Source organism: Sorex fumeus, unplaced genomic scaffold, assembly GCF_029834395.1.
Source record: "Sorex fumeus unplaced genomic scaffold, SorFum_2.1 ptg000029l, whole genome shotgun sequence".
Taxonomy (NCBI): Eukaryota; Metazoa; Chordata; class Mammalia; order Eulipotyphla; family Soricidae; genus Sorex; species Sorex fumeus.
Window position 1 is genome coordinate 8,549,530 of NW_026606086.1, and position 27,130 is coordinate 8,576,659.

The window sequence follows — 27,130 nt, forward strand, 5'->3', positions numbered from 1 at the left end:
TTGTTGCTTTTTTGGGGTCACACCCGGCGATGCACAGGGGTTACTCCTGGCTCTGCACTCCTGGCAGTGCTCGGGGGACCATACGGGATGCTGGGAATCGAACCCGAGTCGGCCACCTGCAAGGCAAACGCCCTACCTGCTGTGCTATCGCTCCAGCCCTCAATACTAAATGCATTTTGGAAACAAAACACCATCTTACTTGAAAGTAACTGCATGGGGGTTGTAGAAAGTCGAGAGCATCCGGCTTACCCATACTCCTGCCCTCCACTGGTGCTCCCAGACCTTGAGACTCTCTAGAGCACTTCAGAAAGTCTGCATTTCCTCATTTAAATGTTTCCTCAATTAAATTAAATTAAAGTAGAGACCTACCTTCCACAGAGGTCACACTCAAACGGTCAACAGAAAGGCGCGGAGCCGGAATGCAGCTAGCGGGTGGAGGGGCTGGAACAGGGTAATCTTCTTACCCCCGCTGCACTGCCCTTGGCAGCTCTGTCCTGCTTACCTGCAGCTCTGCGTCCCCAGTGGCCACTCCCTGGTGTTGGATCCCTCACTCACCTCAGAAGCCTTGGTGGTGGTTTCCGGGGCTGATTTGTGTCCTTCTGCAGGGTGTGGCTGTCAGCTGGTTGGAACCCCACAAACCCACACAGGGGGACTGAGTAACCCTGACTTTTACCATGACAGAATCTGAAACTCCTGTCTCCTCACAGTCTATGTCACACACCTTCACACCTTCAACTTTGATTACAATGTGATGGAGCCGCTTTTCCATTCAGAAACATCCCAGCCTCTGTAGGTCCTCTCTGCGTTGTCCCTAACAATATTTAGTTCTTGGCAATGCTGAGGAAACTTCTCCCCACCTCAAACTGTGCCTCTGCGGCTGCTCCGTCTCCCAGATGGATCGGAGGTGCCGGCAGTGCTGAGAGCCATGGGTGAGGGGCAGGGCGTGGGGCCCCCAGCTCACAGTGGGGAGCCACATCGCCCCCAGCCCCAGCTGGCAGAGCTCAGCTGGCCATCAGCATTGGGCCCAGTCTGGGGCCTCATGCAGTGCAGAGACGCCCTTGAGTCCACTCTCAGAAAACTGGACCGGGAAGCTATCTCCCTGGCCCAAGTCTTGTTTGCTTCGTTTTTGGGCCACACCGGTAAAGTTTAGGGGTTATTCCTGGCTCTGTGCTCAGGGATCACTCCTGGCAATGCGAAGGGGACCATATGGGGTGCAGATGATCAAACCCAGGTTGGAGTTGTGCAAGGCTCTACCTGCTGTATCATCTTCTCTGGTCTAATTCTCCACGTGTTTTTTACGAGCTACTCGGAATCTATAGAGTCTAGCATCTTTAAATGGATCCTTTAAGAAAGACATGACTTACTTCATAAAAATGTAATTCAGCAATTCAAAGAATTTATTTGCTAATGTTATTGTTGAAAATATTACAAAGTTCTATTTTTCAACCACTTCTTTATATATAATGAATTTAAAAGAAGCAAATGAGATCATTTGTAGTATAAACGGCATTTCCTATTGCAGTCAGGATGACATTGCTTCCCAGTTCTGGATAGTTTCCACTCTGAGGGTACATGTCTGTTGCCTGTCACTGTCTATAGGGGGGGCCAGCGTGTTTTGTGACAATCCTGGGCCTACAGGCCCACACTTGACTGTGCTCAGGGATCACTTCTGTGCGTTCGGGGACCATGTGTGATGCCAGGGATTGAAACTGTTTTGGCTTCGTGCAAGTAAAGTGCCATACCTGTTGTATTATCACTCCAGTCCCTTACTTTTTTTTCTTCATCACTTATTGAGGTAATAAAGGTTTATAAGAATGCGTTTTAGGTGTATGATACCATACAACATCCACCACCAAAGTTCCAATACCCCTTATTTGTTTTAAGTATTCTTCTGCACTGCACTGCACTGTCCTCCCGTTGTTCATCGATTTGCTCAAGCGGGCCCAGTAACGTCTCCATTGTGAGACTCGTTGTTACTGTGTTTGGCATATCAAGTACGTCACAGGTGGCTTGCCAGGCTTTGCCGTGCGGGCGAGATACTCTCGGTAGCTTGCCGGGCTCTCCAAGAGGGGCGGAGGAATCGCGGAGGAACTGAACCCAGCTCAGCCTGGCCGGCCGCGTGCAAGGCAAACACCCTACCGCTGTGCTATCGCTCCAGCCAAGCCTAAATAATATATTAGTTTTAAATATATAAAAATAATTCATGACTGATTTCAACTTGAATAGCAAAAATTATAGGGGTCTGAATTTTTTAATTTGGGACCACATCTGGCTATGCCCAGGGGTTACTTCTTTCTCTGCACTCAGGAAATACTCCTGGGAGTGCTCAGGGGACCATATGGAATGTCGGGGATCAAACCTGGGTCAGTCACATGCCAAGCGAACACCATACCCACTGTCCTATATATCCAGCCCTGAATTTTTTTCTTTTTAATACAGGAGTAATTTTTTAAAATTTTTATTAGTGAAACACCATGAGGTACAGTTGTAGACTTACACATTTTTGTGCTTGGGTTTCGATTATACAATGATCAAATACCCATACCTCCACCAGTGCCCATTTTCCACCACCATGGATCCCAGTATCCCTCCCACCCCCATCCCCCCCATTCCACCCTGCCTCTGTAGCAGGGCAATTCCTTTTGTTCTCTCTCTCCTTTTGGGTGTTGTGGTCTGCAAAAGAGGCACTGAGTGGCAATCATGTTCGGTCTATAGTCTACTACTTTCAACATGCATCTCCCATCCTGGGAGGATAATACAGGAGTATTTTTAGTAAAAAGTCAACACTGGACAGTGTGTTTCAACCATGGCCAGAGCATATTCTTATCCTATTAATCACATTCTAAGGCACTGCCATTTCCAGTGAATAACCCAAATCATTCTTACTCCATTTAGCTTTGGAGGAAAGTGCATTTGTTCTTTTTCCCCCTTGTTATAATCTGTTGAGGAAGCCCAGCTTAAAACTGCTAGGAATCTGGATCATTTCCAGTGCGTGTGGAGAGGGGGTGAACGGAAAAGTGACTTGGAAAAGGTACTTGGTATCCAACATCAGCTGTGAGGAATCCTCCCGGCTGTTAAGGAGAGCCTGGAATGAGAACCAGAGGAAAAAATCAGCAAGGAAACCTGTACCTTCTGCTGTACTGTTTGCAAAACTCCTTTCAAATCCATAAAATACAAGAGGAATTCTGAGCAGCACAATCGCAGGGTGATCTACCTCCGACTTCCACATCAGCATTTTTTATTAGGGGGATGTGAAGGCATGGAGGTCACACCTGGTGATGCTCGGGTTACTCCTGGCTCTGCACTCAAGAATTACTCCCAGTGGTGCTCAGGGGACCAGATGGGATGCCAGGGATTGAGCCCAGGTAGCGCCCTACCCACTGTACTATCTCTCCGGTTCCTCCACACCTGTTCCTTGCTCTGCTTCACCGAAGAAGTCAGTTTCTCAGCAGAGGCTGATCCATTCTCTATGAGCAGTTCTTATCGTGCTCTGCAAACTTTCAGGTCTCAGTTTACCTTTAAACTCCCCTAAATTATTGAGAACTCTAAAGGGTTTTTATGTGTGTGGCTTTAAACAAATATTTAACACACTAGTAACTAAAACTGTAATTTAGAGTATTTAGCAACTCATTCAAATAGCAAAAATAAACAGGCTAGCATATCATATTTCTATTGGAAAGTTGGAATTTTCCCAACTAAAAAAAAATTCAGTGAGACGTAGTATTAGTTTTTATTGCTTCTGCCTCTTTGTGCCGAATTTTGATACCAGTGAGATCGTGTATTTTTCCTTGGATTCAACCTCTTGCAATATTACTTTGAAAAACATGAAGACATGTCCACCTAGCAGACATGTACGTGGAAAAACCCAGAATGCAGGGACCTCTGGAAGGGTCTTCACGAGCCCCCAACTATTCCTGGGACCCTAGTTTTCTTGAAGAGAAATTTTAGGGTGCTAGAGCAATAGCACAGCGGGTAGGGCATTTGCCTTGCACGCAACCGACCCGGGTTCGATTCCCAGCATCCCATATGGTCCCCTGAGCACCACCAGGAGTAATTCCTGAGTAACCCCTGTGCATCGCTGGGTGTGACCCAAAAAGAAAAAAAAAGAGAAGAAATTTTAGGGCTTAAAATAAGAACAGTGTGAAAAGTTTCTTTAATCCCTAAAATTTCTTTCAGAGCCAACTCACTCAGAGGACTCAAGGTAGCATCAAGATTTGCTGATGGATTGTAATGCTGTCTCGTTCCCTTCCCGTTAGAGCTAAGCCGATTACAGAAACTGCGAGGGCGAATCCCCGTTGCTCTTGAGGCAGGCACTGGTACCTCAGCACCCTGAGTCGCTGCATGTTCCCGGAAGGCGGTTTCCTTGGGAGTGCGACAGAAGGTGTGGTCTTGTGGAGCTCACCTGGACTTTACGGACGAAGGCTGGGGCCACTCTCTTCTCAAAGTCATCGATGGGCGTGTAGAGATTAAGGATCTTCACGATCTGCAGACGTGACACAAGACTGTCAGGCCCGGGGAAAAGGACACTCTGTCTGTGAAGTAAAGATTCTGGCCTCCTGCAGTGGGCAACTGCAGAGAGGCTGCGGCTGACGGCACACGGGGACGTGCAGAGGGAGGCAGGTGCCCTAGTGTAGGGGGTGGCGCTGGAATGATGTCTGTGTGAGACCTAATTAAAAACAGGAAGCTAAGGGACAGGGCCTAAAATACAATTTAAAAATACTGGCATTTTGGGGACCCCAACCCACAGGTCTGGCTCTAAGAAGCCCCGTGGTTGTGTATTTCTAACCAAAAAGTAAACAAGGTGAGGAGCTGGAGCGATAGCACAGCGGGTAGGGCGTTTGCCTTGCACGAGGCCGACCTGGGTTCGATCTCCGGTATCCCATATGGTCCCCCCGAGCACTGCCAGGAGTAATTCCTAAGTGCAGAGCCAGGAGTAACCCCTGTGCATTGCTGGGTGTGACCCAAAAAGCAAAACAAAACAAAACAAAAAAAGAGTAAACAAGGTGAGAACAGAGATGAATTTCAAAATCGGATGAGGAGAGAATCCCCACTTCCGCCTCCAACACCCAAATCCATCTGGGATGTTACTGGTGGCTGTACGACAGAGAGCATTTGATAAACAAGAACGCTTCCCAAAGAGCACCGAGATGTGGGCATCGTGTGCTTGCTCGGCTGGGGATGCTGTGTTACCTGCACGGCCGTCAGCGCAGTGCAGCGCTCGGAGATCTCCACGGCATCGCTGTCCGTGGTCTTCTTGACCTGCAGCAACCAGGCGGCCTGGGAGAGCGGTTCCAGTGTTTCTTTGGCCAAGCCATTGTGCAGATTCTTTTCTTTGAGCCATTCTTCTAAGTAGCTGATGTTGCACCTGGAGGAGCAGAGGACAGCGGGTGGTATTTGGAGCACTTGGCGCAGGGTGTCCCGGGAGAGTGCTCGAGCTGACCTTGGCAGTGCTGCTCCCCAAACCAGCCGCTGCTGAGATAAAGGGGTCTGCTTTTGCCTCAGGAGGAGGCCGCAGAGTTTCACAGTTTCACTAAGCCTGTTTGCAGCCTCCCCTGCGACCCCCAACCCCCTGCTTTAAAAAAAATCATCTGATTCAGCTCTCAGACTTCCTGAACTCAGCTGAAACATTTCCCCTGGGACTGTAGCCTAATCATGTTTGTTCCCCTCCCTCCCTCTAACCCTCCCTTCTATCCTCTTCCCTTTTTTTTTTTTTTGGTGGGGGAGGGCGGGGAAAAGGCATATCTAGCCCAGGGATCGCTGTTGGTAGCGCATGGATTTGTGGCCACGAGGACTGAACCTGGGTCATGGCATACAAGGCAAGTGCCCTCCCTACCTGCTATGCTATCCCTTGATTTCTTTTCTTTTTAATTGAATCATGTTCGATCATTTGTCCCTTCACTACCTGCACATTTCCCACCACCAGTGTCCCCCCCCCACCCCCATGGCAGGCACGTTTCTTCTCTACCTCTTTCCTCTCTCTCTCTCTCTCTCTCTCTCTCTCTCTCTCTCTCTCCTCTCTCTCTCTCTCTCTCTCTCTCTCTCTCTCTCTCTCTCTCTCTCTCTCTCTCTTCCTTTGGGGCATTATGGTTTACAATCCAGATACTAATAGGTTATCATGTATATCCCTTTACTTACTTTCAGCATTCAGGTTTTTGTCCAGAGTGATCATCTCCAACTATTACTGTCATACTGGTCCCTTCTGTATCCTAACTGCCCTCCACACCTGCACAGCTGTGGTAGCTTCCAACCACTGACCACTCCTGCCTACCTTGATTTCTTTATTGACTCTTCATTTTTTTTGGGGGGGGGGTCACACCTGACGATGCTCAGGGGTTACTCCTGGCTTTGCACTCAGAAATTACTCCTGGAGGTGCTCGGGAGACCATATGGGATGCTGGGAATCGAATCCAGGTCAGCCGCATGCAAGGCAAACGCTCTACCTGCTGTGCTATCGCTCCAGCCCCTTGATCGGCTCTTTTGGGCTTCTCAGAATGGGTTGGGGGGGGGGGGGGTGATCAAATCACACTTTGTTTCCTGGGTTCTCTAACAGGCCAGGGGTGCTTTTCAGAGACACCGTGGTCAGTGAATTAATTGAACGTATGCTCGGATACCATTATCTCGAGGGGAAGAACTGAGAAGAGCCACAAGTTCTGGGCTCGGCCCACTCGGTCCAGGGCCTCCAGATGCACACATGGCCCGGGGTACAGACTCATCCGGCTGTAGGCAGGGGGTGCGGAGCGAGCAGGTGCGCAGGGCCGGTGCAGCAGGCATGGGGCTTACCGTATCTGCATGCCCTTTCTGCACGAGCACATGTCTTTGCGCAGGAAGAGGCTGTTGAGGGTGACTGCCCCGATGAGGTACAGGAGCTGCTTCACTGCCTGCCGCACGAGCTCGGGGTCCAGGCCGCTCTGGCACATGGTGCTGTAGAAGTAGCTCAGCTGCTGCAGGATGGACGTCATGGTGTAGGCATCCGTGTCGTCGATGCTGGAGGACCGTTTCCGGAAGCCCGTGGGCTTCCGGCCAGAAATCCCCTGCAGGCTTTCATACTCCAGCATGCCAGGCACTGCGGAGAGAAATGACGGCACGGAACAACCAGAGACTGTCCAGTTCTCACATGCTGGCCGGTGCGGGTGGCACTGACCTATCTGCAAAGGTCAGCAGCAGCTGAAGTTTCCACCACGAAAGCCAGAGGAGGAGGGTGGGGAGCATGAGGTGTAAGGGGCACGGAGAGTTTGGGGCTCCCCTCACTGGACAGCACCTCATGCCTGGAGCCACTTAAAGCCTTTACATAACATAGATTTTAAAAAAGTATATGGGAAAAAAAAACAAAATAAAAAAGGGGCTGGGGCAATAGCACAGCGGGTAGGGTGTTTGCCTTGCACGTGGCCGACCCGGGTTTGATTCCCAGCATCCCATATGGTCCCCTGAGCACTGCCAGGGGTGATTCCTGAGTGCAGAACCAGGAGTAACCCCTGTGTATTGCCAGGTGTGACCCAAAAAGCAAAAATAAATAAACAAATAAATAAGTATATGAGCGCTATAGCGATAGCACAGCGGGTAGGGCATTTGCCTTGCATGTGACCGACCTGGGTTCGATTCCCAGCACCCCATATGTTCCCCCGAGCACCGCCAGGAATGATTCCTGAGTGCATGAGCCAGGAGTAACCCCTGTGCATCGCTGGGTGTGACCCGAAAAGCAAAAAAATAAATAAATGAATAAATAAAAATAAAAATAAAAAAAGCATACAAGAGGGGCTGGAACAATAGCACAGCAGGTAGGGCGTTTGCCTTGCACGCGGCTGCACCTGGATTCGATTCCGGCATCCCATATGGTCCCCTGAGCACTGCCAGGGGTAATTCCTGAGTGCAGAGCCAGGAATAAATCCTGTGCATTGCGGGTGTGATCCAAAAAGAAAAAAATAGAAAGCATATAAGAACTTGAATGGGATTTCAGGATTTCAAAGTACTTGGATCAACTTACGTAAGATTAGCAGCAGAGAATTCTGCCATCTTTTCCTTCAAAATGAATTACCTTTGCAGAAAGAAAACTATGAACCATGTATATAAATATGATTATGTAATCAAAAAATTCAAAAGAATAAAAATTATTAGATTTTAGTTTAAAATTGCTCTTTCATATAGCACATTCCATATTGCCAGATCTCCATGGTAATCCATGTGATCCCTTCATTCTACTGTTAATTTTGGTCTGCAATTTTTTTCTTACCTATTATTGGTTGAATACTGTTTTCCATTACCATAATGAACTGATGATATATTCGTATAGACACGTCACTAAGAACTTGTCTGTATTCTGAAAGGTCAAAATTGTTCAAGCAATTCTTATTCTGATGGGGAGTATTATACTTCATGAATTCCTGAAAGTAATTTTGAGTATATAAATGATTAGAATACCAGACATGTAGGAGATTAAGTACTAACTTTTTTATTTTACACTTTTTGGGTCACACCCAGGGATGCACAGGGGTTACTCCTGGCTCTGTACTCAGAAATTACCCCTGGTGGTGCTCAGGAGACTATATGGGATGCTGGGATTCGAACCTGGGTCGGCTGTGTGCAAGGCAAACGCCCTACCTGCTGTGCTATCACTCCACTCCCCTCCCTTTTTTTTTTTTTTGGTCATATCTGGTGGTGCTCAGGGCTTGCTCCTGGCTCTGTGCTCAGGAACCACTCCCGGCAGTATGTGGGGGCCATGTCAGGTACCGGGAATAGAACCCAGGTCAGTCGTCTGCAGACACGCGCCCTACCTGCTGTACTTTCACTCTATGCCCTTTCCTACATTTTAAAACTTAAGGTCTGATTTGCAATGAATGAGCTCTTGATACTTGGGGGTAATGTTTATTTTCTCTAATTAGATGGCATTGTACCACCTACTCCCAGATGTGCACGCCCGGAGATTTGGTTTAGAGGAAAAGAGCCCCTAGTGAAATTCAGGAAAAAACAGGAGACATCACAGGGGTGAGACATCCCCAAACACAAACTGTTGGAAACACAATGTGACAGACATGAGTTTCATAGTTGTCCAACACAGCACATGTGCAGACCAATCTCGTACTGTTGAGGGAGGGTTTTGGGCCATACTGCGCAGTGCTCAGGGATCACTCCTGGTTCTGTGCTCAGGGATCACATGGGGTGTTGGAGATTGAACCTGGGTTGACCACGTGCAAGGCAAGCACCCTACCTGCTGTATTATCTCTCTGGGCCCATTATGGAATATTTGTAAGTGGATGCAGTGAACTGAAGGTGTACTTCTAAAAATTCTAATGTAGAGCCCTGACTTCCAGTATGCTGTTTCAGGAGATGAGGCTCTCAGGAAGTAATTAAGGTAAATAAGGAGAGGGTAAGTATCCTTATTTTAAGCACCATGGGACTCTCTCTCTCTCTCTCTCTTTCTCTCCTCATTCCCTGTGAGGGGGTGCTGGCAGGAAGAGCATTCTCAAGCCGGCTTTAGCCTCCCCCCCATCCCTCATCTCAGACGGCCAGCCTCCTGAACTCTGAGAAAACACATTTCTGCTGTTTGAGCCATAGACCGTGGTGCTCTATATGAGCAGTCAAACATACTAATACATTAAAACATTAAAACCAGGGACTGGAGTGATAGCACAGTGGGTAGGGCATTTGCTCTGCATGTGGTCGACCCAGGTTCGATTCCCAGCATCCCACATTCCATATGGTCCCCGAACATCACCAGGAGTAATTTCTGAGTGAGTGCATGAACCAGGAGTAACCCCTGTGCATCGCCAGCTATGACCCAAAAGGCAAAGGCACACACACACACACACACACGCACACACACATCATTAAAACCATAATAAAACACTATGATAAAATAACAGAGATGGAAAAGAATCACTGAGATTTTTGAAATAAAAATAGACTAATTAAAAAATAACACTAAGGGTCTGGAGAGATAGCACAGCGGGTAGGGCATTTGCCTTGCATGCAGCCGACCCAGGTTCGATTCCCAGCATCCCATATGGTCCCCTGAGCACCGCCAGGAGTGATTTCTGAGTGCAGAGCCAGGAGTAACCCCTGTGCATCGCTGGGTGTGACCCAAAAAGAAAAAAAAATAACACTAATAGGGAAAATGGCAAAGGATCCACAGATTATGTAGGCACCTGCAAGATCTTGTAGAGAACCTGTTTCTTGAAGAAACAGGCATGTTGAACTAAGGGTGTATTTTAGAATCACAATATTAAAAAAACTTCAGAATTTTACTACCAGATGGAAACTTAAAATCATTCAAGAAGGTGGGCTGGAAAGATAGTACAGCAAGCAGAGCACTTGCCTTGCACACAGCTGACCCCTGTTAAACCTCCAGCTCCTGATATGATCCCTGAGTCCACCAGGAGTGATTCTTGAACTCAGAGCCAGGCACAAGCCCTGAGCACCTCTGAATGTGGCTCAAACACAAAAATAATTCAACCTACCTTATTTATTAACCAGACAGAGAATTGGAGGCGTAATACCATATTCAAAGTATAAGAGTCTGCTCAGGGTTTACTCCTGGCTCTGGGCTCAGGAATTTCTCCTAATGGTGCTTGGGAGCTGGAGCGTGTAAGGTGAGTGCCCTGCCCTCTGTACCATCTCTCAAGACGGAGCTGCTTTCTCGAAGCCCTTGGCTGTGACCGCCAACAGTGTGGAGCTGGAGTCTGGAGCGGGAAGGCCCTGGAGGCAGAGCTCTCCTAGGCTGGGACATCAGTTTCAACCCAGCGGGGATGCTAACAGATAGCACAGAGCCCAGAGCAGGGGTGTCCCTACCTCCTCTCCACTGTACTGTTTCAGGCAGTTGAGGAAATGACAAGAATTGGAGAGCCAAAAGGACAGCATCTCGAAGTCTTCCAAATGGTCCTGAAACAGAGCAAGCAAAGTTGGACTGGGTGATTGATGGATGCTTCTCCGCCAGGTGAAGTGCCCACAGGAGAATTCTTTGATTCACTAAAGCTTTATTACATTTATTTCTATTTTCTTGTTTTAAAATTAAGTTTTTGTTAACAACTTTGAAATAAGTTTGAAATAACTAAAAATCATTTAAAAAATCAGTCTCATTGAGGCATTAACTGATGAATAAAATTGTAACACATTTAAAACATACACCGAGGTGGTTTGATATACACATACTTTGCGAAAGGATTCCACTATTTAATTTACATATTTTTTATCTCACGTGTGTGTGTGTGTGTGTGTGTTCACATATTCTATTCTCTTGGCAAGTTTCTATGATAAAATGTGTTACCAACGATACTCACCATGTTTTCCTTTTCTATTAAAACATCAGCCCTTAGTCGACTATCCTAGAGCTAAAAGCCTCTACTCATGAAATTTATACTACAACAATAAACTCTCCAAGTCAAGAGCAGACCCTGCTTGGCAGCATATTTCCGCCAGCTTCTGCGGTTCTTGGGGCTCCTGAAACCTGCAATGCAGGAATATCAGAGAAACAGAAGTCTCAGTTCTTCCCCATCAAAGTCCACATTGTGACCGACGACACCAGCAGGACACAAATAAGACACAATCAAATAAAGAACCACCAGCAAGTGTGGTTGGCTCAGAGAAGTTCAGAGTACGGCGCCACAAAGGGGAGCTAGGACCTCAGGAGCAAGGCCTGTGTTGGGAGAACAGCGCCCCCTATGGGGCAGGGGAGGGAATGAGCAAGAGGAGAGGAACTGTCACCAGTGAGGTCAGATGGTGGCAGACACAGGATTTCTTAGTTTCTGTTTTTGGACCACACCTGGCAGCGTTCAGGGCTTAGTCCTGGCCCTGCACTCAAGGATAACTCCTGGCAGGGCCAGGGGGACCATATGGAGAAACGGAGACAGAACCCTGGTCAGCCGTGGGCAAGGCACGCACCCCCACGCTGTACCATCTCTCTGGTGCCACACGGGGGAGGTGACGGCTGAGTTTTCCCTGCAGTGTCAGGAGCAGCAAGTAGGCTGTGAGCATGAGAACGAGACTGGGTAGGGAGCACTTGTTTCACGTGGCTGTGGGTGTGCAGCGAGAGGCACAGGAACAGGAGCCCTGTGGGGGTTCCTTAGAGTCATGCAGGAGAGGTCAGGGGGCATCCTGGGCACAGAGGGACAGGGACCCAGAGAGCCCTGGGCAGAAGAGACTGCAGAGAAAAGAGCTTTATATTCCTCAGGCAATGCAGCTGTCAGGGCAACAAGGCAGGGCAAACACAATGTAAGTGTCTGCCCTCCCGTTGTTCATTAATCTGCTCGAGCGGGCACCAGTATCGTCTCCATTGTGAAACTTGTTGTTACTGTTTTTGGCATATCGAATACACCATGGGGAGCTTGCCAGGCTCTGCCGTGTGGGTGAGATACTCTCGGTAGCTTGCCGGGCTCTCCAAGAGGGACGGAGGAATCGAACCCGGGTCGGCTGCATGCAAGGCAAACGCCCTACCCACTGTGCTATTGCTCCAGCCCATGAAAACATAAACCAGGAAAGAAATCATTTTATAGGAGCCCTTCTGGTGAGCTCCTGTCAAGACTGTGACTCTGAAGCTCTCTGTGTTGAATGGATGCTAAGTTTCTATTCCTGACTCCTGATGAACAATGAATTCTTGGCACAGTCTATTTTGGGAAAAGGGCAAGGAGAAGGGAGAAATGCTTTCACCGCCCATGAACTCAGGAGTTGCTCCCCAGGGCTCAGGGCTCACTCCTGACTCTGTACTTAGGGATCTTTTCTGGTGGGCTCAGGGGACCATACGGGGTGCCAGGAAGAACCTGGATCAGAAAAATGCATGGCTGACGTCTTGCCCTCTGTACTCTCTCTCCAGCTACCAAACTCCCAGTTTTTAATCTTCTTTCCCAGAATATTTTAAATAGTATTTAAGTAGTCAGGGAGACAGCTCAAAAAGTTGGTGCTATCAGGTCTTGTCTAGCATGTGGGGATCCTGGGTTCAGGCCCACCACAAGGTCCAAACATTGGTCAAGTGGAGCAGGAATGAGCCCCCAGGCATCCAAAACATTGCTTGGAAATCCCTTGCTCCCAAAGCATCACCTTCATAAAAACAATATCTAAGTACCCATGTTTCAGTAGCAAAACATTTATTTTACTAAATGTGAGATAGGACTTCATTGAAAGTTTCAAATATATCTCAATACCAAACACTACTTTTTATTTGTAAGTGGAGGGGTGTGTGTGTGTGTGAAAAAAAAAAGGGTCTATATTTTACTGGGCTGGAGCGATAGCACAGAGGGTAGGGCATTTGCCTTGCACGCAGCCAAACTGGGTTTGGTTCTTCTGTCCCTCTCAGAGAGCCCGGCAAGCTACCGAGAGTATCCCGTCCGCACGTCAGAGCCTGGCAAACTCCCATGGCATATTTGATATGGCAAAAACAGTAACAAGTCTCACAATGGAGATGTTGCTGGTGCCCACTAGAGCAAATCGATGAACAACGGGAGGACAGTGCTACAATGCTATATTTTACTAAGAGGTAATCTATTTTTATTTCTGGGCAGGAATAAAAGCTTTATATTATATAAGGCAGTTTTTAGAAGGGAAAATTAAAATTCTTCACGACGCCTTATAGGATGCTGGGTGGTTTTAGTTTCTCCTGGCCTCGGCATTCACAAGTCGACCTGGTCAGAATGTGCTTCAGTGGGAATCTCGCCCACTGACGACACACTAGGGGGTAGATTTGTCGGACTGCAGAGCACTGGTCCATCCCCACCCCTGGGTGTCCTCGACCTCCCTTGTCTTTCCCTAACAGACAGTTTACTTTTACCGACTGGGCTTCCAACTGGTTTGAGGAATCAGGTGACTCAGCACAGACTGGTGGTGACAGAGGGGCCCAATAAGGACACTGAGACTTCGCAGGGATGCTCAGAGTGGAGACAGTACCCAAAGGTGGCACCTACCTTAACCACCTGCTTGATGCCATTAATGATGCTGTTCATCAGCGACTTGAGCATGTTGTCGTCGTTCACGGAGTCCACGTAGCGCACACACATGAAGAGGATGTGAGCCGGCAGCCCGGGGATCATGTTCACCACCACGCCGCGGGGCTTGAGGTCTGCAGTGCAAAGAGGCGGTGAGCCCGCGCTAGGTTCGCTCTCTCACCATGGTGGCGGGGGTGGGGGGATGCTGAGCCAGGCATGGCTCTCTAACCATGCTTTTCTTTACTGCTACACTGCACAAACCCGGAGGGATAATTCTTTTCTTCAAAGGATTCGGTCTAGCTTTTCTTTTCCTTCCTTCCTTCCTTCCTTCCTTCCTTCCTTCCTTCCTTCCTTCTTTTTGGGTCACACCTGGCGATGCACAGGGGTTACTCCTGGCGGTGCTCAAGGGACCATATGGGATGCTGGGAATCGAACTCGGGTCGGCCACATGCAAGGCAAACACCCTACCCACTGTGCTATCGCTCCAGCCCTCAGTCTAGCTCTTATCTTGGCCAAAACAAACATATGCCACCTGATCCTCATCTCATGCAGAGGTTTTTCCTCCCTGTGCAGACTCTAGGTACAGAGCACTAGTCTCCCGCTCCATGATGCCCCTCTGCAGCCTTGTCACGGAGATAGGGTTGGACTCAGGAACAGGAGCAGCACAACCCATGGAGGTAGAGAGAAGGGCAGGGGAGCATATGAGGAGGGTGGAGGGTGGAGGTGTGAAGAGCAGGAAGTAAGGCTAGCTCTTAGGGAAACCTGGGTTCTCCCACCATCTGGAAAACCACACAATTTTCAGAGGGAAGACGGTAAGTACTTGTGATTTTCACACTACAAAACGTGTTTTAAAGATGTCTGCTCTTGGGGCTGGAGCGATAGCACAGCGGGGAGAGCATTTGCCCTACATGCAGCCAACCCGGGTTTGATTCCCAGCATCCCATATGGTCCCCTGAGTACAGCCAGGGTTAATTCCTCAGTGAAGAGACAGGAGTAACTCCTGTGCATTGCCGGGTGTGACACCCTCCCCCCACTCAAAAAAAAAAAAACAACAAAGATGTATGCTCTTGAACATACAAATAACAGTTTCTGGGAAGCTCCTATTGCAATGCCAATGAAGAAACTGCTTTGCAGAAATCAGTCAAGAGCCACAGTTACTTAAGAAATGGCTCCACACAACTGAACTGTCTTCTTTATTATTTTGTTTTTGGGCCACACCTGACAATGCTCAGGGGTCACCCCGGCTCTACAGTTAGGAACCACTCTTGGTGGTGCTTGGGCGACCCTGTGGGATGCCTGGAATCCAATCCGGGCTGGCTGCATGTGAGGCCAGCATCTACCGCTGTGGTGCTGTTCCAGTCCCTCGCACTGTCTTCCTGCTGACCTGCTGGTGGAATCCGGGAAGGAAAGGGCAATGTTCCTTGTTTCTCTCTACAGGGACCCCAGAGCACGACGCTGCCAGCACTCTCTGGCCCGTATGACAGTAAGGGAGGGCCAAAGCTTGCAGTCTTATGCCTGCTCGACACAGCCTCGGACTCCCCCCCCAGGCGCTTTCTCACAGGAAATCAGAACAGGAGAGCTCGGAGTGGCCAGGATACACTCAGGCACGGCCTCAGCAAGTGCTCCAAGGCATGGAGCTGTCTTTTGGGTCCTGGGCAATGCCCTGGAGAAGGCAAACATTGGCCACCAGGGCACATTGGGGATACCTGGGGACCCTAGTTTCATGCCTCCCCACTGCTGTCTCTATGGTGAAGGTGGAACACGATCTCAGCCAGAGACTTTATTATTGTTTTTTTGTTTTGTTTTGTTTTGTTTCGTTTTGTTTTGGGACAAACCTGTCAGTGCTCAGGATTTAGTCCTTGGTTCTGAGCTCAGGGATTGGTCCTGGCCGAGTTTAGGGAGGTCTTATGGGATGCTGGAACCAAACCCAGATTGGCCGTGTGCCAGGCAAGCGCCTTACCCACTGTACTATCTCTCCAGCCCCAGCCAGAGACATTTGTTATCGCCATGACTAGGGGTCGCTACTGGCTTCTGTGGGGCAGAAGCCCAGGACACTGCTGAGCATCCTACAGTGCACAGTTCCCACAATGGCAATAGACTGGTCAGTAGTGCTGAGGCCGTGATGTTCAGGCTTTATGAAGAAACAGTAGAGGAAGACAAGAGATGGCCCTTGCCCAGGACTGTGACACTGACCGGTGTTCAAGTGACCAAAACCATAGCAAAAGTCAAGGTCTCACTACCGAGGATGAGATTCTGAATGAGTTTGGCCTCATCTTCTCTCCTGTATTCCAGCATTCCCAGGTACTCCTTGCATTCTGACGGCAAATACACGTTATTGGCTGTAGACAGAAGCAAAAGATTAGCTACAGAGATGAAAACCATTTCCACAGGCCATTCAGCAACATCACCCTGCCTGGTTTCTTTCCTTTTTTGGCTCCCACCCTATTCTGGTTGGTTTGTGTATGGACTCCTGGCTTTGGATAGACTTATTGAATCCTCAGGGCTATTATCTGGAAATATATCTTTGAATGTAACTGCCGCTGAAAGGACTCAGTTATCCTTTGAAGAATCCTTATGATCTGGGAATGTGTCTCAGAAGTAGAATGCAAGTACATGCCGACATGTGTGAGGCCCTGGGTTCAATATCTGGACCAGAGGAAGGAAAGAATTAAAGAAAGAAATCCTTAAGAGAGTCTCGTATGTATTGGGCACAGTAGGGACAGGAAAGTAATCACACTTGTAACTCTTTGAGCTGAAATGTTAAACTGCGGACAGGGTGTTTGCCTTGTACGTGGACAAACTGGGTTTGATCACCCCAGATGATCTCCTGAGCCCCTCCAGGACAGAACCAGGAAAAAGCCCTGAGCACTGCCAGATGTGACCCAAAAGTAAAACAAAAAATAAACAAAAAAAGCCAAATAAAAAATGCTACTGTGTCATGTGTCCTGATGTCAATACTACAGTTAAGAAAGAAAGAGGCACAAAACATTGGGTAAAATACTGAGCTGTGATACAAAAGGACTTCATTCATTTTCTATATGCTGTGATCTATTAACACTAAATGTAATGGCTTAAGATGAAACAATTATTTTATTACTATTATTATTATTTTTTATTGCAGGAAGGGATGGAGAGGTTTGTGTCACATCCAGCAGTACTCAGGATTTGTGCTCAGGGACCACTCCTGCAGGTACTCAGGGGATAATGTGGGATGCCAGGGATTGAACTCAGGTTGGCTGCATGCAGACAATGTGACCTTAACGCCTGTACTATCTCTCCAGCCCCCACTAACACAAATCTTAAGTGGAAATTAAAATCATCTATTATTATTTTGTCTTTTGCTTTTTGGGTCACACCCAGTGATGCACAGAGGTTATTCCTGGCTCATACACTCAGGAATAACTCCTGGCGGTGCTCGGGGACCATATGAGATGCTGGGAATCAAACCCGGGTCGGCCACATGCCACATGCAAGGCAAATGGCCTACCCGCTGTGCTATTGCTCCAGCCCCAAATCACCTATTATTAAATGAAGAAAATGTATGGGAAAAAAAAAAGAACAGCTCACAATTCTTTTACCTTAAAGTTCTGGAGGTTAAAAGATTGAAATAAATCTTACAGGGCTAAAATCAAGGCTAATATCCAAATGTCAGCAGAGCTGTGTTCTTTCCAGAGGCGCCACAGTAGAATCTATTTCTTGCCTTTTTTAGCTTTTAGCAATTGTCCATATTTGCTGGCCTGTGGCCACATCACTCTCCCTCAGCTGCTATTGTTACTGCTCCTCTTCTTTCTCTGCTTATGTTTCCTATCCCTTCTCCCACCTAGAAACTCCTGCCTCTCTCTTAAAAAAAACCCCTTTGTAATTACATTGTGTTGACTCGGATAATCCAAGAGAACTTCCCAATCTCAAGATCCTTAATTATAGCGGCAAAGTCTCGAAAGTTCACATCCACTCCAAGAAGACACGAGGGGACAGAGCAAAGGACTGAGATTCGGGATGATTTTGAAGGTGCTAAACTGCTGAATTGGGAAGAACAGAAGGACCTGCAACCCAAGGCATGCGGGCAGCCTCTGGAAGCTGGGGAAGATTCCCCAAGGAACACAGCCTTGCTGACATTTGGATATTCATCCAGTAAAAACATTTTTGGACGACTACTCTCAGAAGAGATGCCAAGCCAATGAGACTCCAGGTACACTAGTCTTCAGGCTGAAAACTGTGGAGTCTTCTTGGAGTTGGGGCGGGCAGCCTCTCCCCCAGCCCCATGCCACTGGAAGTCCCAGCAGTCGCAGCCTCTGACATACAAATGACCCAATTTCACAGCTTCCTGACTGGAGTCAAGAGACAGCTTCATCGTTGGTGTTAAGAGACACCAATCGTTCCGCTCGATAGCTCCCAAAAGGGGCCACAGGAGACCTTCAAATTCCACAATACTGATGGCCTAGGAGGAGCACAGCAAATGAGATGGGGAAGGAGCACAGAAGTCTTCTGAGTTCGTTAAGTGAAAACAATCACCTGATGTTTCCTTAACTGGTAGAAGTTAAGGAAGGTTGCTAGTAGAAGGTTCAACTAGCAACAAACATACATGCTTTATGTTAAGATTGGTAAATTTTATCCGAACCACTAAGAACAATAAATAAAGCAGAAATACTTGATGGAGGATTTCATACAACAGTAGTAATCTGTGCCCAGACATGTTGTTTGTAGAGATCATGGAAGCTAAAGCCTCTTAGTGAGTATTTATGCCAGCAGCCCAAGGGAGTGAGACGGGAAGCCTGTACTCCAGCCTCAGTTGAGTCTCTGGATAATTATGTCTCTGCTGATGATCTGATGCAATTCAACCAGAAATGCTCAGCTAGCCCACTCCTAGATTCCTGAGTCTCAGAAACTGTGCTTAATGTTGTTCTTAACAACTTAAATGTTGTTAAGTGTTATGGTGCCGGGGGGAGGGGAGGGCTGTTATTTGTTAAATGAGAATAATTGTTGGAAAGGAAACATCTATTCTATTCTGTATGCATTGAACTGAGGTGGTAATACAAAAGAAGAGGAGATGCAAGAAAAGAGAAAGATGAAGAAAGAATAGTGGAACTGGAGGTGAATTTTGGATGGCCTAATAAAGAAAGAGTAGTTCAGTCATTCTAGCAATAAGGCATTGGAAAGGTTCTTGCCTTCAGTGGGGATTCCTTTGTGTTTCAAAGACTTTGAACAATATCAGGAAATAAATATTTTGATGCATATTGACCTTATGAGGTGAATTTTTCCCCCCTACCTTTTTCAATTGTCTTGGTTAGAGTCTTGACTTGATCTTGTAGCTTTTTAATCACTCTATCCTTCATATCTAACTCTTCTTCAAGATCCTAAAAAATCAAAGAAAATAAAAGCATTTGTTTAGAAGCATCTTTTTCTATTTTCAGTAAGTTATTGATCTGGTCACACCCACCACCTGGCCCCCTGGCGCCGTGTAATCCCATCAGCGGCCAAGACTCAGAGACTATAAAATCCAGATCCCGGACGAGAACAGTGCAGTCTTTTGCCCCCGCGCCTGGGTGTTCCTCGCCGGGACCCCTTGGAGGGGAACGGGTTGAGCTTTCCTCCCCGCCTCGACCGGGGCTCCGGCAGCCGAAGACCTCCAGGACCAGCCACCACCATGCTGAGACCACTCTCCGCACACATGAAGGTACTGGCAGAGGGACAAAGCCACGCGGGTTCCGGGGCCGAGACCTCCAAGCCTACTCGGATTGGAGTCGAGCATCTTCCATCCAGATCCTCCAAATTCCAGCAGGCGGGGGTCACACCCACCACCTGGCCCCCTGGCGCCGTGTAATCCCATCAGCGGCCAAGACTCAGAGACTATAAAATCCAGATCCTGGAACCGCGCGGCCGCAAATGCGGCCGCGCAACATCTTATCAAAATTTTTTATTATGACATCTTATTATCTCATTCCTACTTTGGACAAACTTGCAGGCTATCGAATGTAGCCTGCCCACAGGGCAGAGTCTGGCAAACTCCCCGTGGCGTACCAAATGTGCCAAATACCAGTAACAATGATGGGTCTCATTCTCCTAAAGAGCCGTGAATATAATCTCAGGGCTAGGATGAAAGAGACGTTACTGGGGCCTGCTCGAGGCAATCGACGATTAACAGGATGATGAAATGAAAATGAAAAAAAATTGATCTGTAACTCACATCACTGTTACTGTCCTCCCGTTATTCATCGATTTGCTCGAGCGGGCCCAGTAACATCTCCATTGGAGACTTTGTTGTTACTGTGTTTGGCATGTAGAATACATCATGGGTAGCTTGCCAGGCTCTGCCGTGCAGGCGAGATACTCTCGGTAGCTTGCTGGGCTCTCCGAGAGGGGCAGAGGAATCGAACTCGGGTCGGCCATGTTGGCTGCATGCAAGGCAAACACCTTACCGCTGTGCTATGGCTCCAGCCCTGTAACTCACATACAGTTCACATATAAGTTTAAAGGTATAATTAAATAGGCTTTAGTATGGTCAGTTGTGCAACCATTACCAATACTAACTTCATCACAACATTTCATCACATGAAAAAAGGAACCCGTTTCAGCCGTATTACCTTCCCAACTTCAGCAACTACTTAGTTACCTTCCATTCTATATATTTGCCTATTTTGGATATCTAATGTAAGTAGAATTATACAAGATGTATTTTTTGAGGCTGCTTTCTTTCACTTAAATGTTTTCAAGGCTCTCCCATGCTATATACAGCCGGTGTCAGTACTTCATTCCATTTTTGTGGCTAAATAATATTCTATCATGTGACATGTCATACTTTAACTATACATACCACACTGATATAGCACAGCGGTAGGGCGTTTGCCTTGCATGCAGCCAACATGGCCGACCCGAGTTCGATTCCTCCGCTCCTCTCAGAGAGCCTGGCAAGCTACCAAGAGTATCTCGCCCGCACGGCAGAGCCTGGCAAGCTACCCGTGATGTACTCCATATACCAAACACAGTAACAACAGGTCTCATGATGGAGACGTTACTGGGCCCGCTCGAGCAAATCGATGAACAACGAGAGGACCGTAACCATGACCACACTGATAAATTTTTCATAGTGAAGTCTTGTCAGTTATGGAGAATCAAAACATTTGAAAAATGTGCAAAAGTGGGTTCTCTGCATGTCAGAAGTTGGAACTGGAGAAGCTTCAGTTTTGGGACCTGTCTTTGCCTTCCCTTTTTGGTACTGACTGGCCTTGCTCAGATTTAATTTGGTCAAGAATAGGAGGGTACTGGATGTTTATAAATATTTTCTAAAAAAGGGTCTAAAATATTTAGGTTCTCAAAATATAAGACATAAAATGACATAAAACCAGTCTTCTCGGAGCCAGTCATTCTCCCTAAGCTGTTACAGCAGCTGTATAAACTCTGGGACTGGGGGTGTCCCAGGTAGATTCCGGGGTTACTACTCTAGGGCCTTCTCTCACTTGCTGCTGTTCTGAGCCCAACTATGCACGTCAGGAATGTCACCAGATCTTCCAGGGGCACGTGTGACACAGTGCTCTGACTTAAGCCAGTCTTATAACAACACGTCTACTAATAAACAAGTCACCCGTTACTCTAGAGCCTGGAAGAAACCACCATTCACATTTTGATTCATTTCATTTTCTTTTCTAATATGATAAAACACACTTTATAAAACTGGGTTCTAACTATGTGAAGATTTAAAACCTCTATTTTTTTGGGCTGGAGTGATAGCACAGCGGGTAGGGCATTTGCCTTGCACACAGCCAACATGACCGACACAGGTTCGATTCCCAGCACCCCATATGGTCCCCTGAGCACCGCCAGGAGCAATTCCTGAGTGCATGAGCCAGGAGTAATCCCTGAGCATCGCCGGGTGTGACCCAAAAAGCAAAAAAAAAAAAAGAACAAAAAAAACCTATTTTTTTTCTAATTATATTGCAGGTATTTTTTCATGCCATGACAATATACCCAAATATTTAGTCATTTTTACAGCCAAGTCACATGCTATAATAACCTACACACTCTTTTTTTTCCCTTTATTTTATTTTTTTTTAAAGTTGTAGATTTACAATTTTTTGTGCTTTGGTTTCAATTATACAATGATCAGATACCCATCCCTCCACCAGTGCCCATTTTCCACCACCATGGATAATATCCCTCCCACCCCCATCCCCCCATCCCCCCTGTCTCTGTGGCAGGGCAATCCCCTGAACCTACACACTCTTATTGAATATTTATTTTATTTTTGCTGTAACTAATGACATTTTGCTGAACACTCTGGACAAAATATTTTGTTCACATATCTGATTTCTTACTTAGGCTTAAATCTTAAGGGAATGTGTTTGTTTTTTTGTTTTTGTTTTGTTTGGGGGCCACACCCAGTGGTGTTCTAGGGTTACTCCTGGCTCCTCACTCAGGAATCACTCCTGACAGGGTTTGTGGGGTCATATGGGATGCCAAGAATTGCATCTGGGTAGCCCACGTGCAAGGCAAATGCTCTGCTCACTGTACTCTCTCTCTCTGGTCCTGAGAATGAGCTTTCAAAGTTCTGTTATTTGTTTCCAAATCACCCCCAAGAGAGTTTACATCAATTTATGGAAACCATGAATGACAGTGCCCATTTCAAGATGTTCTCCCCAGCACAACAAAATCTTGATTATTTGAAAAGTCGAATAATATTTAACGGAAAAGAGATAGTAGAGGGCGTAAGCCATTTGCCTTACGTGTGGCTTACCCCAGTCTAGGCCCTGGCTCCACATGGTCCCAGAGTGTGGCCAGGAGTGACCCCCGAACACAGAGCCAGCAGTGACCCCAGCGCATGCACTGCTGAGTGAGGTTCAGATACTAAACACCGATGATATCTAATTTGGGGGCGACCTCGCAGAGCTCATGAGTCTGGAAGGCCCCACAGGGCATCCTTGGTCATTTAGGAAGTTGGTTCGCTGCAAGGGCCCGGGAACATGATGGTGCTCAGGTCCAGGGACGCTGGGGCCACCCAGACCCCAGTGATGCTGGGGTTCTCTGGGGCATCCCTGGTGACCGTTCACATGGTGCGGGGTGCAGGAAAGGTTTGTGCTTTAAATGTTCTTTTATCTTTTGGCCTCAATATCCATTTTTTGGGGAAGGACACATATGCTTTGTTTTGGGGTCACACCCAGTGATGCTCAGGACTTACTCCTGGCTCTGAACTCCTGGCAGGGCTTGAGGGAGCAACTAGGATGCCAGGGATTAAGCCTGGGTTGGCTGCGTGCAAGGCCAGTGCTCTACCCGCTGTGCTATCTCTCTAGCCACTCCTCCCAACATCTAATCTTAATTTTGACAGTGAGATAATCACTACATTAAGCATTTAATTAATGGGGATTTTCCATGCACTCAGCGGACCAGGTAGTGGGTTAAACAACTCCCCCTTGAAACTGATGTCCATTTGGGCTACTCCACTGTGACTGTGTTTGGGTGTGACAGCCCTAATCCCAATGAGACTGTCTCTAGGTGAGAAGAGAAGAACACAGAGACACACAGACGGCTGCCGCGTGACTCGGCAGAGCTGAGGGCCGGGTTGGATGTACACAGCCCGAGAGTGCCAGGCGCTGTGAGCGGCAAGGGGCGACTCTCTCCAGGAGACGGTGGGGAAGGGAGATCTGCCAAGTCCGAGTTGGGACTTCTGGGCGGCCACAGCCACGAAGGCCACATTCCTGTTGTGTGAGGCTGATGTGTTTGTGGGCATTTGTTATCTGGTCTAGGCAACCAGCACAGTCAGGTATCATTCGTGGGCACAGTCCACACCTAACATGAGGAAATTAAATTTCTGGTTGCACATTCCCCATAACACTGGTCCAAGAATATAGTTATGCTTCAGAACCCTGCAGGATTGATTTGGAGATCCTTGAGGACAGCAAAATCCAAGAAGGCTCAGGAATATTCCAGAATATTCCAGACTATCCACAGATTAACTTCTATGTACTCTGAGAATCTTCAGATTGCTTATGCGACCTAATGCAATGTCAATGTCATGCATCCAGTTGTTATACTGTGTTATTGACATTAGTGTTTCTGAGCCTTTCTCTAGCTACGACCCTCCTCATTACCCTGTTTCTTTTCCGCGGTCCCACATCCTACCATCTGGCCCCCAGACCATCCAGCCCCTAGTTTCAAGCCATGGCCCCCGTTTATCTGGTTTTATCTGTAGTCCCTTAGGATATCCTAGGGGCAGAGAGGGACTATATTGCCCCCAGTTGAGAAACTCTAATGTAGAGGACAACGACAGAAAAACAAACCATCCTGCACAGAAGCAGCCGCTGTAGGACTAGCTATGGAGAAGGCCATTTTGAGCTGTAGCTGGATAAACTGAAGAAAGTGGAAGTCACAGACACAGAGAACAGCCTGCAGCTGGCCGGGATGAACATGGCTGTCCCCGTTCTGCCCAGCTCAGGCCCTGAGAACACACAGGGGCATTGGAAGAGCACGAGAGGTGCCTTACTGCTCCAAGAGGGAAACAGTCCACACCACTCAGATACTTACAGCCACACGCTCCACTCAGAGCCAGTGGGACAAGACCTGCCATATCCACATGGCCCTAACGATACCCTCAGGGCCCCAGTTGCTGAGGGGGAGCCCTACTATAGACACAGACACAGACACACACACACGACACACACACACATACACACACACACACAGGATTATCCAGCCTGGCAGATGGTCTGCTCCTGTAGTTACTATCCCCTCCCATCAGCAGATGGCACCATCTGGAGCCCCTGAAGAGAATCTGTTACTTCCTATGGATTCCTCTTTTTATTTTTATTTATTTATTTATTTTTTGCTTTTTTTTGGGTCACACCCAGCGATGCACAGGGGTTACTCCTGGTTCTGCACTCAGGAATTACTCCTGGCGGTGCTGGGGAACCATATGGGATGCTGGGAATCGAACCTGGGTCAGCCGCATGTAAGGCAAACGCCCTAGCCACTGTGCTATCGCTCCAGTCCCTGGATTCCTCTTTTTAGATACACTTATCCTTCCGAGTGTGACATCCTGACAGGCAAGCATGGCCTTATCTTTCCTGAGAGAGAGGATACGGGAGGGCCACGGGGAACACTGTGGAATGGGGCCTGGGGCGCCCCAACCTGGCCACTGGAGAGCCCTGGTGAGGCCTGTCCTGGTCACTGTCTCCGACAAGGCTCTCCTGGGGAGTGGCCTCAGCATCCCAGCTCTTGGGAAGGCCCCACGGTCGCTTCAGCGTTCCTCAATCTTGTGGGTTTCACACAGGTAAAATTTCAAGAGAATTGTTGGGAAAGAAGCTGAGAGAGCAAGAGGCGAGACCCTGGCCTGCATGTGGCGGACCCAGGCTTGATCCCTGCACTGCATGAGGGGGCCACATGAGGAAGCACCATGGGTGTGACCCCACTTCTTCCTGTCAGAAAGGAGAACTGCTGAGAAGTGACACAGAGAGAACCTTTTTTTTTGACAAAGGCATTAACGCTGTGATAAAGATGGTCAGATTCTAAAGTTTTTCATCTACTATCGCCATCCACAGAACATATTGACTATTATTAAAGAGTTTTCAGTATTCCCTCCACCAAAAAAAAAAAGTTGACAAAAATCTTTGAAAAAAAAAGGGAGGGGGAAATGTTTGAAAATTTTCTCCCCTCATAAGAAAACACAAGCCTGAAATGGGGCGCCCAGGCTCTGGACTCAGCCTTTCTTCTCTGTGGGGTCTGTGTTTGAGCACTTGGGGGGCGGGAAGAAGGCTCCCTGGGTCACCTCTCCAGCTGTCCTCCCCATATTTGGGCCTGGTGTTGCCCATGGAGGACCCAAAGCTCCCTCTAGTGGGCGGCAGCCTCAGACTTCCCTTTTTTTCCCCCCCTTTTTTGGTCACTCCCAGCAATGCACCGGGGTTATTCCTGGCTCTGCATTTAGGAATTACTCCTGGTGGTGCTCGGGGGACCGTATAGGATGCTGGGAATCGAACCCAGATCGGTGCAAGGCAAATGCCCTACCCGCTGTGCTATCACTTCAGCCCCATCAGACTTCCTGTCTTAAGAAGCCAAGAAACGTGCTCTGCGGAAAGGGACGTTCGGTCCAGAGAGGTCTCTGCAGGAGAGATCATGCTGAGGGTCTCTCTGTGGGAGAGATCCTGCCGACAGGCTGCCGTCACCCACCTGGTGCTTAGATGCTTCTTACCCTGTTTTCCACAGTGAGATGAGAGGCTTCCTGCCGGAAACCCTTCTCCACTTCTCTCTCTGTCTCGCAGTCTAAGTGCTGGCTAGCCTCTTGCGCTTCTTGGCTCTTCCTCACCAGTTTTTCTTTCTCTCCTGTCTGGGATTCACACGGGGCTTCTGTGGTCCTGAGAAAAGGACAGAAGAAATGTTGGTCATAGTCTGGCAACCATGGAGCAAGCACTGACGCTTCCAGAGACAGAGAATACTCTGGCCAACCGAGTACTCAGACAACGGAGTCCTCACACTGGGAGAAAAGAAGCCTTGAAGGGGAGACATGGTGGGAGGGGGATGCCCAAGACGACTTGTCTCCTTAGCCCGACTAGATTCTTGATCTGCCTACCATATCCTTCCTGCCCCTAGTCCTGCCCCGCAGTCAAAAGCCCAACGATCTCCTCTCTCGTTAATAGCTCACAGAGCAGACATCTCACTCTACTGATATAAAAAAAAAGCCACTGATGTTCTATGATTCGCGTACTGGTAAGGATGGTTTCCCATGTCCGTAATCCCAACACCACACCTGCCACCACTGTTCCCACCTCCCTCCCCCAGGGACCCCAACGCCCAGTGCTCGCCTCTTCCAACCCCTCCCCTGCACCTCAGCTGTGTGGGTCAGCTCTCCCATTGTGCTGCCTTCGGCCCTTTATTGCTCCCTCGAGGTGTATCTCCAAGTCCCCGCAGGAAAGGGATTGTTCTGTATCTGTCCCTTTCTTCTCCCTTTTATTAGTGTGAGATCCTCTAGTTCATCCATGTTGCTGCAAACTGCCTGGTCTTGGTCTTTCTTGGAGTGTAGACTCTTCCACTGTGTATATACACCACCACCATGGACTCATCCATAGTTGGACACTTTTTATTTTTGGTTGTGGGGGGGATGCCTGGCAATGCTCAGGGATTATTCCTGGCTCTGCACTTAGGAATTACTCCTGGTGTCTTAGGAGACCATATGGGATGCCGGGGATCAAACCCTGGGTAGCTGTGTGCAAGGCAAATGCCCTACTTGCTGTACTATTGCTCCAGCC

General features: G+C 48.0%; 1 protein-coding gene across 1 annotated transcript in view; it reads right to left on the bottom strand.

Annotated features, from left to right (window-relative positions):
* Positions 1-2,923: 2,923 nt before the first annotated feature.
* Positions 2,924-27,130, bottom strand: part of MYO5C (myosin VC) — a 104,746-nt gene continuing 80,539 nt past the window's right edge. The window contains exons 32-41 of the mRNA XM_056115276.1: positions 26,077-26,239; positions 19,171-19,258; positions 16,145-16,243; positions 13,884-14,038; positions 10,783-10,872; positions 8,228-8,378; positions 6,781-7,063; positions 5,191-5,365; positions 4,403-4,483; positions 2,924-3,085 (exon numbers count right to left, since the gene is read on the bottom strand). Coding sequence (XP_055971251.1) covers positions 2,933-3,085; positions 4,403-4,483; positions 5,191-5,365; positions 6,781-7,063; positions 8,228-8,378; positions 10,783-10,872; positions 13,884-14,038; positions 16,145-16,243; positions 19,171-19,258; positions 26,077-26,239 — 1,438 coding nt within the window. The 3' untranslated portion in view covers positions 2,924-2,932. The remainder of the gene's footprint in view (positions 3,086-4,402; positions 4,484-5,190; positions 5,366-6,780; positions 7,064-8,227; positions 8,379-10,782; positions 10,873-13,883; positions 14,039-16,144; positions 16,244-19,170; positions 19,259-26,076; positions 26,240-27,130) is intronic.